Here is a 15,284-nt window from a genome sequence, read left to right on the forward strand (position 1 = left end):
ACTACGTTTGCCCAGGGGCAGTAACCGATAGCAACCAATCAGCAGGTAGCATTTACTGGTCACATTTTTAAAATCAAACATCTTATTAGTTGCTATGGGTTACTGCTCCTGGGCAAACGCAGTGACTTTTATAACACATGGGGTTTAATTTGTAAGGACTGCGATGGGGCTCAGGATGCCCCCAAAACACCAGAATCCAATTATAAGTCCCTGGTTGGAGTGTTTCTAATTCTAGTTCCCAGAATGCAATTTTTTGATGGCCTAATGCACCTGCCACACATGGGCTGATATTGGCTTTGTGATACATACGGGACACACACGTGTAATGGAGCAGAGGTGGATACAACAGGGCCCTATACTAAGCCCCGCCTTGTAAGAACAGGACTGGCGTCACCCACCAAAGCTGCACCCTGCACAGCCAGACCCAGGGCAATTGTTTTCTCTGCACAAGAACTCAGGGTTTTGCCCTAGGGGCTTTTTATGGTCTTGTGCTACAGTGAAAGTTAGAATTACCCCTAAGAATCAGAGGCTTCTGGTTGGGGGGCAGGCAGTGATGTCATTCAGGGTAGGGTGATGATGTAACAGGGTGGGGGAATAGATGGATGGAGTGCTGAAATGGGCAGGGTGGAGGCAGGACTCTGATAAAAAGTGATTGGCCATGGAGAGGGTTGCGAAAGGGAGCGATTTATACAAATGTACTGGTATATATATATATATATATGTGTATATATATATATATATTATACACCAGCACTGGTCCTAGGGGGGCAATCCTGACCCCTCTGCCACCCTGAGGCAACTCCCCTGCCCCTGACCCACCTCCCCCCCCCATGCTGATGGGGGTTCACTTCACTAGTCCAGCCATACATTCAGCTCTTAAAGTTACCAGGAGTAACATTTTGCCACCCCGGGTCACTTATGGGGAACTGCCGCCTGAGAAGAGTTGCTCAACTTGCCTCATTGGACCACCCCCCGCGGCCCTACCTGATTTGCTGGATAGGTGTCATGGGTGAGTTTAGGGGGTGCTGAGGAGGCAGGGTGAAGCGGGTGCAGAGTGGAACAGGACAGAGAGGGCGTAGAGCAAACAGGACGGAGCCAGGGCCTTATTTACATAGCAGGCACCCCTAGGCTCACTGCCGTTCAATGCCCCTATCCCATCCATTTTATTTGCTCGAATTTTCATCATTGTGACTGAAGCAATGGGGATTGGCGGACAGGAAAACCATTGTATCTCCAGCTCATCCCCATTGTTTCTTAACCAATGTGGGTGTCGTTGGGGAGCATGCGCCCCTCCCCCCTAAAATCCTGCCGCTCTAGGCCCGGGCCTTGGTGACCTTTCCACAAATCCGGGCCTGGATGGAGAGGGTGTGGAGCAAACAGGACAGAGCGGGTGTAGGATCAGGACTGGACTAGACTGGACTGGAACAGGAGGAGGAGGACAAGGCAGAGCAAGATTCAGGCAGGACAAGGAAAGATACAAGGCAAGGTGCAAGAAACAAGATACAGAGGACAAGGCAAGGAACACGGCAGGTAAAGGCTAGAGCAGTAGCCAAGCCAGGGGCAATGCCACAGTGATAAGGCAGGCCAGGACTCAGGCAAGGAGGGTGAGGAGGGCTGGCCTTATATAGGACAGGGTCAGCTCTGATTGGCTGACCCCAAGCCATCAATCAGGATGCTGGGGTATGATGACTAATCCTGGGACTCAGCAGAAGATATAGAAACTTGCAGGCTGCTCCCCTGGCCCGGTGCTTAGAGCAAGCAGTCAGCAACCAGGAGGTCCCAGGCTCAAACCCCAGCAGAGCCTGACACTATACAGGTTAAATACTGCCCAAGTGGTCAGCCTAGGCCAGGGTTGTTTTAAATGACCCCTCTAATTCACTTTCAGGTGGGTGTTTAAGACAGAACTGTAAGACTTGGGTAACACCAGAGTTTGCCCCATTACCCATCACTCAGTCAGCACGTGCCAGGGTAAAGCCCACCATACACGAGCCAATATAAGTTGCTGACAGATTGGTTTGTCCAACTGCCCGAATATTGCTTGTTGCGATCCGTTAATTGGGCCCACAATTGAATCAGCCTGATATCAACCACCTCAAGGTGGGCATATCCCGAGCATATCTGGGAGAGATCCGCTCATCCGCACTTTGTCCGCCCACCTTTAGAGACGGATTGAGGAGCCATAGCTGCACCTTTTGGAATCCAGCTGTTATTTAACTGCAAGAGGTTATTTATCAACATAATCCCCTCACTTACTAAGGGCCCCCTCTCATGTAAGTAAATTCCCTGTGGGCTCGGCTCCAGGTTGCACTTTACTCTATATTAACATTAAAATCTCTTTCCTTTTCATTGGGAAGAAAGCCCCCTGATTGTGCAGTGGGTGTAACTGCAGGTGGCACTTGTGCTGTAATGATACCCGCTGGGGGGTTGCGCAAAGACCCCCCTCTCCCAGTGCCAATTAGAAAACAAAACAAAAACAAATTGTAGTTAAGGGGCAATTACTCCGGGATAAAGAAATTCTGTCGATATGAGACGAATGAATGATTTACAGAAAATGACAGAGAGCCTCTAACTGCCACTTGCCTATTCTTATTGGGGAACAGCGTTTAACACAGCGCCGCGCTCCCTGCTGGTGCCAAGAGGGCACATTATGCGCCAGTTCCACCTTAGAGAAGGAATAATTGCTGAAATGTCGCGCAGCTCGAGTGAAACAAGTGATCGGCTGATTGGAAAGGCTTGTGAGACGAAGCGGCGGGGAAACAGCGAGCGCACAAAGGAGCGACTTAGCGGCGGCGGCTTGAAAAGAATCCGAGTGTTCAATAGGAATGTGCCGAGCGCATGAGATGGATTAATTGAGCGGGTCGATTCAGTCAATAGGGACTAAAAAGAATCCGCTGGTACGGGGGCGCCGGTTCTAATGGCTTCTCAGCTGCACGTTGGGCTTTATTTTGTTATTCCAGTTCAGGGGTCTCCTCAGCAGGGGCCACAGTCAGAGCAGCAGCCAAGGTGATCCAGGGGCCCCATCAGGCATGACAATAAGATCATTATTACGCATGGAGGCCGCATATAATGATACATCTGGGGGAAGTCATTGGAAGGAATTCAGCCAATATTCTTATTCTTTTTCTGTAGGGGCCTGTTCTCTGCCCGCTGTGGGGTGGGGGGCAATATTCTAAAAGGATGATGTGTTTGAGGTGCTTTTTTAACCCTTCATGCACAGACAGAGTTAGGTTGCCCTTTATTTGCAACTGGCTTGTATATAGGACACCCAACGGCAACCCCTCCCTTGGACCAGCTGCATTGCCAGGGCCCTTTATGTGACAGGAGTGGGGTTTTCTTTTTTATTTAGAACAAATGAACCTTTTTGTAAATCCCAGGAGAAATCTCAGCTACTTCAGTGGTTAGTAGGTGCTCCCCGCACTTCCAAAAGGGCACCCGCTTGTCTCCAACCAGCGTTGTCAGGTCTAATCTTCAAAACCAGCCAAAGTCGGCTACAAAACCAGCCCAAAACTAGCCAAGAGGCCCTTCAAAAGTAGCCCAGACATAGCACAATATGTGCAGTGAAAAAGTCTAAAAAAATAAATGAATATATAGGAGAATAAGTCTTTTTCAAATTTTACTTACACAAATACAGCAAAATGGGACAGATTCAACCGTCACCATGGGGGTAACTACAGAGGGGGTATAGGGGCCTTATAAGGTATTACCTTAACAAATACAATTTCAATAAATATTGGTAAAACCAATCAACCTCTATATATTTTGATGGCCAGCAGATTTTTGCCTCAAAATTTTTGAAACTGAGGAAAGACACCGGGAAATGTGAGAATGCTTATGAGTGATGGGAGGTTGGGGTACAGAGCCCAAAATCTGGTAACTCCGGACTTCTACAAATCTACACGAGTCAGTGCTGGGTATTGTAGTCTAAAGGCCCCCATACATGGGCCGATAAAAGCTGCCGACAGACCTTGTTGGCAGCTTATTGGCCCGTGTGTGTGGGGCCATCTGATGGGCTTCCCCGATCGATAATAGGGCAAAAGTCATCCAGATCTCAATTGGGCAGGATAAAAAATCCCGTTGGATTGTGATTCATTATGATCCGATCATTGGGCCCTAGGGCCCACGATCGGATAAGTCCAATGTGGGCATATCGGGGAGAGATCCGCTCGTTTGGCTATGGTCTGACACGGGGCTAGACATTTTGTCAATTTCCCAGCTGCCCCTGGTCATGTGACTCGTGCCTGCATGTTAGGAGAGAAATGCTTTCTGGCCGGCTGCTGTTTTTCCTTCTCAATGTAACTGAATGTGTCTCAGTGGGACCTGGATTTTACTATTGAGTGTTGTTCTTAGATCTACCAGGCAGCTGTCATCTTGTATTAGGGAGCTGTTATCTGGTTACCTTCCCATTGTTCTGTTGTTTGGCTGCTGTGGGGAAAAGGGAGGGGGGTGATATCATTCCAACTTGCAGTACAGCAGTAAAGAGTGAGTGAAGTTTATCGGAGCACAAGTCACATGACTGGCGGCAGCTGGGAAATTGACAATATGTCTAGCCCCATGTCAGATTTCAAAATTGAATATAAAAAAATCAGTTTGCTCTTTTGAGAAATGGATTTCAGTGCAGAATTTTGCTGGAGCAGCACTATTAACTGATTCATTTTGAAATTGTTAAACAAAAATGACATTACCCAACATGCATTGTGAGACGCAGGCTTGGCACATTAGGGCAAGAAAAAACTTTGGCTGGTTTCCAAAGTACAAACCAGCCAGAGGCCTAAAAAGTAGCCCAAATCTGTACCTTGGCTAGTTTGTACCTTCAACGCCCGCATGGGCTTTAAATTAGTAGCCCAATTTGGCTGGAAAACCACCAACCTGGTAACCCTGCCTCCAACTTTATGTTATAAAATGCTGATTGTGTATGTGTAACACCCAGTGGGTCAGAGTTAGAGACAAGGCAGGGGAGAAGCCCCAGATTCCAACCCCCAGCTGCACCCCAGGCAATTCCCTCGTCTCTTACACCTAATTCCTGCCCTGTGACCAACTAGAAATTAAATTGTCACCTAACTAATCAATTCTTGGAGTCAGTCCGGCCAATCAGAACTGCAGAAAGAAAATAAAAACCCCTGCACCCTGCCCCACATGGAGCATCAACATGATTTACCCTTTGTGCATTTGTTAAAGGGGATGTCCCACTGCGCCCCCTGGTTTTCTATAGAAGTTGCCAAGAACTGTAATAGATGCAAGAGAATTCACCAATGAGAATTCTACTTCATTATAAAAGCAAAAGAAGTGACCAATGAGAATGCTGATTCCCAGCGCCATGTCAGGCATCTTGCTGTTATGTTACATATAGAGAGAATTATTTATTTCTTCATTATATGACACTGGAATGAGACATGGGGATAAAGGACAGACTTGTTCAGTGCTGGGAAACTGGCCTTAAAGCTTCCAACTCCAGTTGCAGAACAAGAACATGGAGCCAGATTGATACAGATCAGCTGGATTCTCATTGGAGGATTTTTTTTTTTTAAAGCAATCGTTGGGTGTGGGGATTTGGGGAAAAGTTTTACTGTGCAATATTGCTTTAGGAATACCACCCTGATGTTGCTGGACTACAGCTCCCAGCATGCCTCGACCTTCATTATATGTTACATTATTCTGGGATTTGTAGTCTAACAACAACTAAGTTTGGTTAAGAAGTACAGCAGGGTTCACTTCCCCTTTAAACTGCCCATATCCCCCCCCCCCAGACAAAGTTGTTATCAATACCTATAAGACAATAATATGTGGCACAAATAAAAAGGGGGTGCAGTAATTGCTCCTCACCTGCGGGGCGGGTTTCCCTCCAGACACAATGCAGACCACGGTGAAGTTCTGAGCCTGGTACCGGCTGAATGGGGCGGGAGAGTCGGCCGCTAGGACAGCGATGGAGACCGGAGGGGCTGCATGGGGAAAAGAAAGAAGCCTTTAGCACCCATAAAGTACAATATCTCAAACACATACACATTTAGGTGGGGACAACATTATTGGGCTTTACTTTTCCTTTAAAGTCATTTGTTGCAGTAACCCGTTTACTGCTGGTTCCGACTAGTGAAACGGACGAAGGCTACTTTGAGATGTACAAGAAAATGCAGATCCAGAACCAGGAGAAAGTGGAGATTTCCCTTGAGCTGACCAGCAGGGGGAGCCGCCCCAAACAACAGAATTGCCCCTTGTCTCCAGCAGATATTTAGGGAAAATGAGGTGCAAATAGTCTAAATCTTGTCCAAGGGAGATTGAGCAGGAACAGCCCATGAAAGGCCAATGTTTCCATTTACATTTATTCAAATGAGACATTTCCGGGACTCTCATACATTCGTATCAACCTCTCCCTGTGCGGCTCTAGTTGCGACTCCCTGCAGAGCTAAGTGGTCTGTATAATAAAGCAGAGGAGCCTGGGAATCTTCATTTCTCTCCCATTAAATACATGAAAATGACACAATGATTTTCCAGTCCAGTCTCTGTGAGTCCCACTCCCCATATCCACTTATATCAATATTAATACTCCAGATTTTACTTATCTCTGATTTTATTTTTATTTTAGGACAAATATAAATCATCCGACGGCTCCTATGAGTCTTTCTCTTTAAATAAAGGTACAGAAATCAGTCATCACTGGCTCCACTTACCAGCTCCCCCTGCCAAGGTTTTATATCAATAAAGATCAGAAATTACATAACTTATTTATTCAACATTCCTTTCACCTCACAGTATTTATCAGCTCTTGTCTGTGCCTCACAGTGTGGTAGAGACAGAGACATGAGGAAAGTGTTGGAAGGGTTACTGTCTGCTCTCTCTCATTTCCCTACAGAAATAGGGATTGGTAACACTAGATAGGTACCTAATATATAGAGACAAGAGGAAAGTGTTGGAAGGGTTACTGTCTGCTCTCTCTCATTTCCCTACAGAAATAGGGATTGGTAGCACTAGATAGGTACCTAATATATAGAGACAAGAGGAAAGTGTTGGAAGGGTTACTGTCTGCTCTCTCTCATTTCCCTACAGAAATAGGGATTGGTAACACTAGATAGGTACCTAATATATAGAGACAAGAGGAAAGTGTTGGAAGGGTTACTGTCTGCTCTCTCTCATTTCCCTACAGAAATAGGGATTGGTAACACTAGATAGGTACCTAATATATAGAGACAAGAGGAAAGTGTTGGAAGGGTTACTGTCTGCTCTCTCTCATTTCCCTACAGAAATAGGGATTGGTAACACTAGATAGGTACCTAATATATAGAGAGACAAGAGGAAAGTGTTGGAAGGGTTACTGTCTGCTCTCTCTCATTTCCCTACAGAAATAGGGATTGGTAGCACTAGATAGGTACCTAATATATAGAGACAAGAGGAAAGTGTTGGAAGGGTTACTGTCTGCTCTCTCTCATTTCCCTACAGAAATAGGGATTGGTAACACTAGATAGGTACATAATATATAGAGACAAGAGGAAAGTGTTGGAAGGGTTACTGTCTGCTCTCTCTCATTTCCCTACAGAAATAGGGATTGGTAGCACTAGATAGGTACCTAATATATAGAGACAAGAGGAAAGTGTTGGAAGGGTTACTGTCTGCTCTCTCTCATTTCCCTACAGAAATAGGGATTGGTAACACTAGATAGGTACCTAATATATAGAGACAAGAGGAAAGTGTTGGAAGCGTTACTGTCTGCTTTGGATGACATTGGGCTGGGGGCTGAAAAAGAGCTGATTTGTTCCAAAAAGAACATTATGTCGATTGCCCATCACCGGATCAGAATTCCCTGTTAATAGGTGGAATTGTAACATAATGGGTCACAGTGGATAAACACAGAGTAAATAATTTGCTGCAATGAATCATGGGAAGTGTGCGGTTCTTCCATTCGCCGTTAGCACCTCATTCCCTGATACGTATATTTAATTATAAGACAAACATTACGATGGCTGAGTGTGTAATTTAGGGAACTGTTTTTAGGCCGTAAACCCTACGGGGCGGCCATTTCTCCCCCGCCCTGCGCTGTTGTGCCTCGGAGAGTTGCATAAATCAGTGTGTGTGTAATTTTACTAAATGATCCTGCGCCCACGGCCCGAGCCTTCCCATGAAACAAAGGGAACATAATGGCCCCGACCTAAATACTTTGTTAAGTCAAACTGTGCGGCTGCTGCTCGTGAGTCTTTTATTCTCGGCGGATTCAGAAATATAACTGGACTGTATATGTATTAACTGCCCCCTGCTTCTCACTTCACCCTCTTTATACAGAACTTCAACCAGAACATCACTGGCAATTGTGGGTCGGCACAGACTGGGCAAAATATCAACATTAACTAAGGGAAATTTTGTTTGGCTGGGATGACTTCTTGTTATGACATCATAACCCTCTCCGACATTGTTTCAATTTCACCTACTGTCTCCATCTTGCCCTACTGTCTCCATCTTGCCCTTCTGTCTCCATCTTGTCCTACTGTCTCCATCTTGTCCTACTGTCTCCCTCTTACCCTACTGTCTCCATCTTGTCCTACTGTCTCCATCATAACCCTCTCCAACTTTACTTCAATTTCACCAAAATGTTTCTGTGTCCCTCTTTTCCTACTGTCTCCATCTTGTCCTACTGTCTCCATCTTGCCTTACTGTCTCCATCTTGCCCTACTGTCTCCATCTTGCCCTACTGTCTCCATCATAACCCTCTCCGACTTTCCTTCAATTTCACCAAAACTTTTCTGTGTCCCTCTTGTCCTACTGTCTCCATCTTCCCCCTTCTGTTTACATCTTGCCCTTCTGTCTCCATCTTGTCCTACTGTCTCCATCTTGCCCTTCTGTCTCCATCTTGCCCTTCTGTCTCCATCATAACTCTCTCCGACATTGCTTCAATTTCACCAAAACTTTTCTGTGTCCCTCTTTCCCTACTGTCTCCATCTTGTCCTACTGTCTCCATCTTGTCCTACTGTCTCCATCTTGCCCTACTGTCTCCGTCTTGTTCTACAGTCTCCATCTTGCCCTTCTGTCTCCATCTTGCCCTACTGTCTCCATCATAACTCTCTCCGACATTGCTTCAATTTCACCAAAACTTTTCTGTGTCCCTCTTTCCCTACTGTCTCCATCTTGTCCTACTGTCTCCATCTTGTCCTACTGTCTCCATCTTGCCCTACAGTCTCCATCTTGTCCTACTGTCTCCATCTTGTCTACTTTCTCCATCTTGTCCTACTGTCTCCATCTTGTCCTACTGTCTCCAGCTTGTCCTACTGTCTCCATCTTGCCCTACAGTCTCCATCTTGCCCTACTGTCTCCATCTTGCCCTACTGTCTCCATCTTGCCCTACTGTCTCCATCATAACTCTCTCTGACATTGCTTCAATTTCACCAAAACTTTTCTGTGTCCCTCTTTCGCTACTGTCTCCATCTTGTCCTACTGTCTCCATCTTGCCCTACTGTCTCCATCTTGTCCTACTGTCTCCATCTTGTCCTACTGTCTCCATCTTGTCCTACAGTCTCCATCTTGTCCTACTGTCTCCCTCTTGTCCTACTGTCTCCATCTTTCCCTTCTGTCTCCATCTTGCCCTACTGTCTCCATCATAACTATCTCCGACATTGCTTCAATTTCACCACAACTTTTCTGTGTCCCTCTTTCCCTACTGTCTCCATCTTGTCCTACAGTCTCCATCTTGTCCTACTGTCTCCATGTTGTCCTACTGTCTCCATCTTGTCCTACTGTCTCCATCTTGTCCTACTATCTCCATCTTGCCCTATTGTCTCCATCTTGTCCTACTGTCTCCATCTTGTCCTACTGTCTCCATCTTGCCTTACTGTCTCCATCTTGCCCTACTGTCTCCATCTTGCCCTACTGTCTCCATCATAACCCTCTCCGACTTTCCTTCAATTTCACCAAAACTTTTCTGTGTCCCTCTTGTCCTACTGTCTCCATCTTCCCCCTTCTGTTTACATCTTGCCCTTCTGTCTCCATCTTGTCCTACTGTCTCCATCTTGCCCTTCTGTCTCCATCTTGCCCTTCTGTCTCCATCATAACTCTCTCCGACATTGCTTCAATTTCACCAAAACTTTTCTGTGTCCCTCTTTCCCTACTGTCTCCATCTTGTCCTACTGTCTCCATCTTGTCCTACTGTCTCCATCTTGCCCTACTGTCTCCGTCTTGTTCTACAGTCTCCATCTTGCCCTTCTGTCTCCATCTTGCCCTACTGTCTCCATCATAACTCTCTCCGACATTGCTTCAATTTCACCAAAACTTTTCTGTGTCCCTCTTTCCCTACTGTCTCCATCTTGTCCTACTGTCTCCATCTTGTCCTACTGTCTCCATCTTGCCCTACAGTCTCCATCTTGTCCTACTGTCTCCATCTTGTCTACTTTCTCCATCTTGTCCTACTGTCTCCATCTTGTCCTACTGTCTCCAGCTTGTCCTACTGTCTCCATCTTGCCCTACAGTCTCCATCTTGCCCTACTGTCTCCATCTTGCCCTACTGTCTCCATCTTGCCCTACTGTCTCCATCATAACTCTCTCTGACATTGCTTCAATTTCACCAAAACTTTTCTGTGTCCCTCTTTCGCTACTGTCTCCATCTTGTCCTACTGTCTCCATCTTGCCCTACTGTCTCCATCTTGTCCTACTGTCTCCATCTTGTCCTACTGTCTCCATCTTGTCCTACAGTCTCCATCTTGTCCTACTGTCTCCCTCTTGTCCTACTGTCTCCATCTTTCCCTTCTGTCTCCATCTTGCCCTACTGTCTCCATCATAACTATCTCCGACATTGCTTCAATTTCACCACAACTTTTCTGTGTCCCTCTTTCCCTACTGTCTCCATCTTGTCCTACAGTCTCCATCTTGTCCTACTGTCTCCATGTTGTCCTACTGTCTCCATCTTGTCCTACTGTCTCCATCTTGTCCTACTATCTCCATCTTGCCCTATTGTCTCCATCTTGTCCTACTGTCTCCATCTTGCCCTACTGTCTCCATCTTGTCCTACTGTTTCCCTCTTGTCCTACTGTCTCCATCTTGCCCTACAGTCTCCATCTTGTCCTACAGTCTTAGCTATTATACCATTCGTCCTACCTACAACTACTATTCTACCCTCCCCCACAGCTCCATTCACTGCTTTCAGTAACTCAGTATAATATGGAGGTGCAGCCAAGTAATTCTGTTCCTCATTCATTTCTCGACCCTCCAGGGACGGTTGCTGATAAAATCGCCGTGAGCTTTGCTTGTTATACTTTACTTTCAGGCCATAAAGGGTCCAATTAAAAGGGGGATAAAAAGGAGAGTGATAAAAAAGAAAAAGGGGTCGGTTGTTAAGACGACGACTCACGGTGGAGTTTCGGTCTCTCCAGAAGCGACAGTGGAGCAGGAGCAGCCCTAATGAAGCAATATGGCTGCACACGATGGCGGCAAATTATTGAAGGCCATAAAATCTCCACTAGGCTGAGGTTTATTAGAGCCCAGATCCTCTCAGCTTTAATTAACTCAGTCCTTTGTGGAAATGACTTTTCCCTCCCTTTAACCCTTTCAGTGACACGTGGCGCAGCCTTGGAGCACCTGCACCCCCAGCTCCACATTCCATTTCCGCAGTCCGTGCTTTGTATATTTATATTTATACTCTATGTACTGTGTGCGGCACCCACCTGAATCATTCCGCCCCGAGACTCTGGGACTGGGATTTTATTCCTCCCATTATTTTAAGGGCTGTATATTCTTTATTATGTTACCCACGGGGATCAGGGAAGAGATAAAACCAAGGTGTAATAAAGTGAATCATCCACTACCGATAATACTACCCCCCACCCCCACATATGGTACAGTCTATAATCACCTTACAGTGTGACTGGGAGAGGATACAATGTGTCACCAGTCATATGTATAAATATTAATATACAGAGAAGGAATGTTCTGGGCACACAATAAGCTATACCCTCATACTGTACTGTCTAAGGGAATCAATATGGCACCTCCTCCTCCCATATGTATAAATATTAATATACAGAGAAGGAATGTTCTGGGCACACAATAAGCTATACCCTCATACTGTACTGTCTAAGGGAATCAATATGGCACCTCCTCCCATATGTATAAATACAGATATACAGAGAAGGAATGTTCTGGGCACACAATAAGCTATACCCTCATACTGTACTGTCTAAGGGAATCAATATGGCACCTCCCTCCTCCCATATGTATAAATACAAATATACAGAGAAGGAATGTTCTGGGCACACAATAAGCTATACCCTCATACTGTACTGTCTAAGGGAATCAATATGGCACCTCCTCCTCCCATATGTATAAATACAAATATACAGAGAAGGAATGTTCTGGGCACACAATAAGCTATACCCTCATACTGTACTGTCTAAGGGAATCAATATGGCACCTCCTCCCATATGTATAAATACAAATATACAGAGAAGGAATGTTCTGGGCACACAATAAGCTATACCCTCATACTGTACTGTCTAAGGGAATCAATATGACACCTCCCTCCTCCCATATGTATAAATACAAATATACAGAGAAGGAATGTTCTGGGCACACAATAAGCTATACCCTCATACTGTACTGTCTAAGGGAATCAATATGGCACCTCCTCCTCCCATATGTATAAATACAGATATACAGAGAAGGAATGTTCTGGGCACACAATAAGCTATACCCTCATACTGTACTGTCTAAGGGAATCAATATGGCACCTCCTCCTCCCATATGTATAAATACAAATATACAGAGAAGGAATGTTCTGGGCACACAATAAGCTATACCCTCATACTGTACTGTCTAAGGGAATCAATATGGCACCTCCTCCCATATGTATAAATACAAATATACAGAGAAGGAATGTTCTGGGCACACAATAAGCTATACCCTCACACTGTACTGTCTAAGGGAATCAATATAGCACCTCCTCCCATATGTATAAATACAAATATACAGAGAAGGAATGTTCTGGGCACACAATAAGCTATACCCTCACACTGTACTGTCTAAGGGAATCAATATGGCACCTCCTCCCATATGTATAAATACAAATATACAGAGAAGGAATGTTCTGGGCACACAATAAGCTATACCCTCATACTGTACTGTCTAAGGGAATCAATATGGCACCTCCTCCTCCCATATGTATAAATACAAATATACAGAGAAGGAATGTTCTGGGCACACAATAAGCTATACCCTCATACTGTACTGTCTAAGGGGAATCAATATGGCACCTCCCTATGGCCCTACATGTAAGATGCTGCTCTTGCTAAGCTCTTAATCTAACTTTCTCCTATGAGGCTACTGTGACAGAGCCACTGCCTTTAAATTATTCACAGCCCCCCCCCCCCGGGTTATCCAACATCTCTACAGTCGTTGAGTCTGTACAGAGAGATCCCATAAAACTATGACAGCATAGGTATTCCCTGTACTAAGCACAATTCAGCAGGAACAGTCCCCTTAGTACAGGGGAATACCTATGCTGCCATAGTTTTATGGGATCTCTCTGTACAGACTATGAGCAAACTTAGGGGACTGTTCCTGCTGAATTGTGCTTAGTACAGGGAATACCTATGCTGCCATAGTTTTATGGGATCTCTCTGTACAGACTATGAGCAAACTTAGGGGACTGTTCCTGCTGAATTGTGCTTAGTACAGGGAATACATATGCTGCCATAGTTTTATGGGATCTCTCTGTACAGACTATGAGCAAACTTAGGGGACTGTTCCTGCTGAATTGTGCTTAGTACAGGGAATACCTATGCTGCCATAGTTTTATGGGATCTCTCTGTATAGACTATGAGCAAACTTAGGGACTGTTCCTGCTGAATTGTGCTTAGTACAGAGGAATACCTATGTACCATAGTTTTATGGGATCTCTCTGTACAGACTATGAGCAAACTTAGGGGACTGTTCCTGCTGAATTGTGCTTAGTACAGGGAATACCTATGCTGTCATAGTTTTATGGGATCTCTCTGTACAGACTATGAGCAAACTTAGGGGACTGTTCCTGCTGAATTGTGCTTAGTACAGGGAATACCTATGCTGCCATAGTTTTATGGGATCTCTCTGTATAGACTATGAGCAAACTTAGGGGGCTGTTCCTGCTGAATTGTGCTTAGTACAGGGAATACCTATGCTGCCATAGTTTTATGGGATCTCTCTGTACAGACTATGAGCAAACTTAGGGACTGTTCCTGCTGAATTGTGCTTAGTACAGAGGAATACCTATGTACCATAGTTTTATGGGATCTCTCTGTACAGACTATGAGCAAACTTAGGGGACTGTTCCTGCTGAATTGTGCTTAGTACAGGGGAATACCTATGTACCATAGTTTTATGGGATCTCTCTGTACAGACTATGAGCAAACTTAGGGACTGTTCCTGCTGAATTGTGCTTAGTACAGGGAATACCTATGTACCATAGTTTTATGGGATCTCTCTGTACAGACTATGAGCAAACTTAGGGACTGTTCCTGCTGAATTGTGCTTAGTACAGAGGAATACCTATGCTGCCATAGTTTTATGGGATCTCTCTGTACAGACTATGAGCAAACTTAGGGACTGTTCCTGCTGAATTGTGCTTAGTACAGGGAATACCTATGCTGCCATAGTTTTATGGGATCTCTCTGTACAGACTATGAGCAAACTTAGGGGACTGTTCCTGCTGAATTGTGCTTAGTACAGGGTATAAAGTCACTATGAATGAAGGAGGAAATGTTGACTCATTAGGATGGAGCTAAAATAAGAGCATAAAGGACACAATGTATCAGAATAAGGTTAAGATTGATCAGCAGAAATTCCTCTCTGGATCAAGTGCTAATCAACTTGGAGAGGGGGAGGGATCTCGCTTCCGTAGGAACGACAGACTTCAAATCAGTTGATTAATTTCGGAGGAAATGAGAAGAGATTCAAGGAAAGTCCCACGTGTAAAAAAAAAAAATCTATTGCCCTGAGCCTTCAGTCAGTTACAGACAGTTTTTCTGTTCTGAGAGATCAGTATCGGGGAATATTTGGGGTATTTTGGTCATTGCAGTAAAAGGGGTAGTTGACCTTTACATTAACTTTTAGTAGATTATGGAATGGCTAATACTAAGCAACTTTTCAATTGGTCTTCATTTGTTTCTTTTTCTTCTGACTCTTTTCATCTTTCAAATGGGGGTCAACGACCCCATCTAAAAAAACAAATACTCTGTAATGCTACAAATCTATTCCTCATCTTTCTCTTATTCAAATCAATTCCTGGTTGCTAGGCTAATTTGGACTGGTTGCTATGCTAATTTGGACTCTAGCAACCAGCTGCT

At 44.9% G+C, this 15,284-nt stretch overlaps 1 protein-coding gene across 1 annotated transcript in view; it reads right to left on the reverse strand.

The window, feature by feature from the left end:
* The window catches only part of igsf21.L (immunoglobin superfamily member 21 L homeolog), a 269,491-nt gene that overhangs the window by 73,250 nt on the left and 180,957 nt on the right, over positions 1 to 15,284 (reverse strand). The window contains 1 exon segment of the mRNA NM_001092775.1: positions 5,821 to 5,936. Coding sequence (NP_001086244.2) covers positions 5,821 to 5,936 — 116 coding nt within the window.

The sequence above is a fragment of the Xenopus laevis genome, chromosome 7L, assembly GCF_017654675.1.
Source record: "Xenopus laevis strain J_2021 chromosome 7L, Xenopus_laevis_v10.1, whole genome shotgun sequence".
Classification (NCBI taxonomy): domain Eukaryota; kingdom Metazoa; phylum Chordata; class Amphibia; order Anura; family Pipidae; genus Xenopus; species Xenopus laevis.